We start from the raw sequence: 5104 nt of genomic DNA, 5'->3' as shown, positions 1-5104 counted from the left end.
CTTAATTTAAAGTTTGAAATTATATCATTGATGAAGTAGCCTAATTAGTACGGCGATATGTTAATAAGGCTAGCAAGACACAGCATCGGGCTTTGGCATGAACCTCTCTCTGAGGCTGGCAAGAAAATCCTTCTTCCTACACCGTCATTAATAAAAGATTTCTATAGACTTCAGCCTTTCACCGATGACATACAATTTATAGTACACACAATGCATTAGCCCATAGTGCGGCTCCATTTTTTCACTATTATGAAAACTAATAAATTCGTCAAGCTGAATTAAGCATACAAATCAGATGAGGCGTAGCAGATTACACAGTGAAGCGCGGTGTCTCCCGAGCCTAAATGAAATTTCAATCTAATAATTCCTTCCTGGCCCGGTCATAATTTGTTTAGAGATGTTGTTCTACTTCTTTCAAAGCGCTATTCACACTATAATTAAATGATACTCAAGCTTTTAACTTTGATTTATTTCATTTCTCGAAGCTGGAGACAGTGAGAGCTGTACAATGTCATTTTCCTCCCTTATTTCCTTGAAAATTACATGGGCTCCAGTTTAGGTCGAAATTAAACACCTAAGCACATATTCGCAGGAGGCCGGCACGAGCCAGGTTCATTCATGTCAACAGCCCTGGGCCCTGCCGTCCGCCCCAGCGCAGCCTGCACGCGCAGCCCCACCAGACAGCCAGCAGAATTTCCCTTGGCTGTATGTCTAATGCACTTAGCCCACACAGGGAAAAGGGAAACCAACCAACCAACCAAACTAAGGCGGCAGACAGTGCAGGAAGTGAAATTCGTTTGGATCCAGAGCCCAGGTGGAGGAATCAGAAGGAGCCCTAAGCTGCTGCCAGCCAACCTCAGGAGGAGGCTTACTGGGGAAGAAACTTTAACCTGCTCTGGTCGAGAGAGGTGGGAAAAGACATCGGGTCTGAAAAGCTATGATCTCCTTAGCCAGACTCAGTCCTGCACTCCGGGACGCACCAGAGGAGTGGCGGACCGGACCTTTCCTGCTCCTTCAGGGTGCGTCCCGTCCGCCCTGCCTGCCTCCCGCGCGGCGCCCGATACCTTCTCTCTCCCACTTTGCCCCAGCGCCAGCCGAGCTGCGCCTCCTGCTTCAGCACCTGCTCGCCACTCCCTAGGCGCTGTGCTTGCACCTGCTCCCGGCTACCCTGACGCCCCTGCCCGCTGGGCTATTGCTGCCCAGCACTCCCTCACCCGGTGAGCCCCGAGCCCTTCACTACACCCTCCCTCCACCCTGTGTAAGAACCTGGGAGGAGACTTAGCCTACTTTCCCAACCCCCAAAACCCCCAACCAAACACCGTGGGAGATGGGGGTGAAGAAGTGAGGCAGTGGGGTGGGATGGCACACCTACTTTTGCAACTAGAACTAGAAGTCTGTCCACTTCTCAGAGAAGGGACTGAGTCTAAGCACAGAAGTTCCAGCCCAACACCCAACTCCGGCAAAAAACAAAAAACAAACAAACAAACAAACAAACAAACAAAAAACAGTGCCGGCAGGATATCGGCTAAAAATAGGAGCTAAGCTGGGTGTACGGGTGGGAATGAAGATAAGTGGGGTTTGTGCTAGCCCCCGAGGGTACGTGATATGTGTGTGTGTGTGTGGTGTGGTGATGGTGATGGTGTGTGTGTGTGTGTGTGTGTGTGTGTGTGTGTGTGTGTGTAGGAGGAACCCGGGGCGCGTTCAACACATGCGCTATGTATCTTTGGTTCCCGTTTCCCCCGTAGCCAACCCTCCCCCCTTTTATTGTGGTTAATGAAGAATAATAAATCCAGTGAAAGGTTTTTCAAGCTTATCCACACGAGATTCACATTCACTATACTAGAAACGGGAGAGGAGGAGGAGGAGGAGGAGGAGGAGGAAAAGGAGGGAGGGAAGCGAGGCGCGCTGTGTGGGGGAGGAGGCGTGCTGAAGAGGGAGGGGGGTAGTCGCATGCGCACTCTCACCCAGGGCCAGACCTGCCGCTGTCCAATGGGCTGAGAGCATTTAGAAACCGAGGGAGAGAGAAAGACTCACAACCCAAATACCCCGATGTGTCTTCGGCACAAGGCACCTGCCGGGTCAAGGTGCGCGGGGCTGAGCTTCGAGACTGAGGCAGTAGCGGCGGTTGCACAAAAGAGCGAACGGAGGAGAGCGGGGAGAACGGGCTGGTTGGCAGCTACTCCAGCTGTTCATTCCACTGGGGGCCGGGAACCGGAGTCAGTCAGTGTCGAGGGGCAGGCGAGAACCTGGTACTTGGGTTGGGAAGAGAGTGCTGGGTGTTAACTGTGGGAGAGAGGGAAAGCCCATCCCTATTGGTAATCCAAGCCTGGCTCTACAGGCAGCTTCATTTCAGAGTTTCTTCCTACTTGGGTAAAGGGACTGGGGAGTGGGGAGGGGGCCTGCGAGGAAGGTACAGAGGAAAACTGGTGGAAGTCGCCTAGGGCATTTCCCAGCCGCATTGGTGCTTCCTTGGGAAACGGGGAGGGGCCTGGGGTAGGGTGAGAAGTGGGGAGATCGGGGTGGGTGGGGGTGGGAATCAGGGAGGGGCCAGCCCAGAAGCATTGGGATCAAGAGCGCAGGCGGAGAAGGAGGAGGAGAAAGGAGGAGGCAGTCGGTGGTAGTGTTGGTGACAGAGGAGAAGGCGGGGGTTGAGGGTGGGGTTTGGGGGGGCTGAGAAAGAGAAAGAGAGACCCAGAGCCCAGAGGGAGAAAAGGAGGGAGAAAGGGGAAAAGGAACAAACCTTGTAGGAGCTTGGCAAGGAAGAGAGGAGGAGGGGGAGCGAGGGGGAAGGCGAGGGGGAGCGAGGGAAGTATAACACCGCGGCGGGCCGGAGGCTTGGGGGGCAGTTGTGAGAGGAAAAGGCTGAAGCCAGAGCAGAGCTGAGCCTGGGAGAACCAAGAGGCAGCAGCAGCCGCAGGAGCGGAGTCAACCCACGCTGCCCCAAAGCGACACCCAGGTCTCCAAGCGGAGCCTGCTGGCTGCCACCCGAACTTTTCCCTTGCCTCTCCGGGCCCCGGGCATCGTCGGAGCGTCCTGGTAGCGGGTGCTTGCTCTCCAGGGCGGCAGGGAAGATGATGATGATGTCTCTGAACAGCAAGCAGGCTTTCAGCATGCCTCACGGCGGCAGCCTGCATGTTGAGCCCAAATATTCAGCACTGCACTCGGCTTCTCCTTGTACCTCTTCCTCCGCGGCGCCTTCGTCCAGCTCTCCCAGCAATACCAGTAGCGGGGGCGGCGGTGGAGGCGGCGGGGGCCGGAGTAGCAGCAGCGGCAGCAGCGGTAGCAGCGGTGGAGGCGGCGGTGGCGGAGGCAGCGGGGGCGGCGGAGGTTCCGAGGCGATGAGGCGAGCGTGTCTTCCCACCCCACCGGTATGTATTCTGCATAATCACCGCTTAAAGGCACGTTTTGACAGCCCCCTTTATCTGCTTGATGTTTTTTTCATGTCTGTACAGCAAATCACCCCACACCTCCAATTTTTCCCCCCTCGCTCTCCTTCTCTCTCTCTCTCTCTCTCTCTCTCTCTCTCTCTCTCTCTCTCTCTCTCTCTCTCTCTCTCTCTCTCTCTCTCTCTCTCTCTCTCTCTCTCTCTTCTCTCCCTCAACTTATGTATTCAGTGGATCTGGTCTTTCATATTAATTTTTATGACCTGGGATGTTGCCTCTCTGTGTGTGCTGTGTTGTGTTGGGTGTTGTGTAGTCTCTCTGCGCTCTCTTTGCCTCCTCCACTCTCTGTTTCTCTCTCTCCCCTACTGCCCCTTCTCCTCTCTTTTTACCAGGATTTTTTTTTCTTTCCTAATCTTCCAGAGATGGTTTAGTTGGGCTGGCTGGCGGCAGCGGGCGGTCAGGCGGGAACACTGGCGGAGGTGGTGTGGGGAGGAGAGCCTAATTCCCTGTAGTCAGTAATGTGTGCCTTCTACTTGCAATTACAGAGCAACATCTTCGGTGGTCTGGATGAGAGCTTGCTGGCCCGCGCGGAAGCTCTGGCGGCCGTGGACATCGTCTCGCAGACCAAAAGCCACCATCACCACGCGCCGCATCACAGCCCCTTCAAGCCAGACGCCACTTACCACACCATGAACACCATCCCGTGCACCTCCTCCGCGTCGTCGTCTTCCGTGCCCATCTCTCACCCTTCTGCCCTGTCGGGCACCCACCACCACCACCACCATCACCACCACCACCACCACCAACCGCACCAGGCGCTGGAGGGAGAGCTTTTGGATCACATCACGCCGGGGCTGGCTCTGGGGGCCATGACGGGGCCCGACGGATCAGTGGTGTCCACGCCCGCCCACGCCCCACACATGGCCACCATGAATCCTATGCACCAGGCGGCTCTCAGCATGGCCCACGCACACGGGCTTCCTTCGCACATGGGCTGCATGAGCGACGTGGACGCCGACCCGCGGGACTTGGAAGCGTTCGCCGAGCGCTTCAAGCAGCGGCGCATCAAGCTGGGGGTGACCCAAGCGGACGTGGGGTCTGCTCTGGCCAACCTCAAGATCCCCGGGGTTGGCTCGCTGAGCCAGAGCACCATCTGTAGGTTTGAGTCCCTCACCCTATCCCACAACAACATGATCGCCCTCAAGCCCATCCTCCAGGCTTGGCTAGAAGAGGCAGAGAAGTCCCATCGAGAAAAGCTCACCAAACCTGAGCTATTCAATGGGGCTGAGAAGAAGAGGAAGCGCACGTCCATAGCTGCTCCTGAGAAGCGTTCCCTGGAAGCCTATTTCGCCATCCAGCCTCGCCCCTCCTCTGAGAAAATTGCCGCCATTGCAGAGAAACTCGACCTTAAGAAAAATGTGGTGCGGGTCTGGTTCTGCAACCAGAGGCAGAAACAGAAAAGGATGAAATATTCGGCTGGGATTTGAAAGGCCCGCGATCTCTCTTGGGACTCTTTCCCTTTCTCCGATCCCAGTCTCTTCCTCTCTCCACCTCACTTCTCCCCATCTTTTCCCTTCTTACTTGTCGACAAGAAATTATCTCAGTGTCCGATTCCACCAGAGAAAGAAAAAGAGAAAAAGTTATTGAATAAGTCCGGTGAAACTGGGGGGAAAATTAAGAAACAGGAAAAAAAGAAAACCAGACTTGAATTTTCAAGTTTA

At 55.1% G+C, this 5104-nt stretch overlaps 1 protein-coding gene across 1 annotated transcript; it reads left to right on the top strand.

The window, feature by feature from the left end:
• The first annotated feature begins 3071 nt into the window (after positions 1-3071).
• POU4F2 (POU class 4 homeobox 2) lies at positions 3072-4870 on the top strand. Its single transcript, XM_020978282.1, has 2 exons — positions 3072-3368; positions 3929-4870. The coding sequence occupies exons 1-2, from the start codon at positions 3072-3074 to the stop codon at positions 4868-4870; spliced, it is 1239 nt and encodes a 412-aa protein (XP_020833941.1).
• The last annotated feature ends 234 nt before the right edge of the window (positions 4871-5104 follow it).

The sequence above is a fragment of the Phascolarctos cinereus genome, unplaced genomic scaffold (assembly GCF_003287225.1).
Source record: "Phascolarctos cinereus isolate Bilbo 61053 unplaced genomic scaffold, phaCin_HiC Scaffold_9;HRSCAF=440, whole genome shotgun sequence".
NCBI classification, from domain to species: Eukaryota; Metazoa; Chordata; class Mammalia; order Diprotodontia; family Phascolarctidae; genus Phascolarctos; species Phascolarctos cinereus.
The sequence above is the reverse complement of the archived record's forward strand: the minus strand, read 5'-3'. Positions and strand labels throughout refer to the sequence as shown.

Bases quoted from the DNA above. Each gene is read 5' to 3' on its own strand.
- POU4F2 (XM_020978282.1), top strand. From the start codon at position 3,072: ATGATGATGATGTCTCTGAACAGCAAGCAGGCTTTCAGCATGCCTCAC. The intron at 3,369-3,928 runs GTATGTATTCTG...TTGCAATTACAG, and splicing joins CGTGTCTTCCCACCCCACCG to AGCAACATCTTCGGTGGTCT.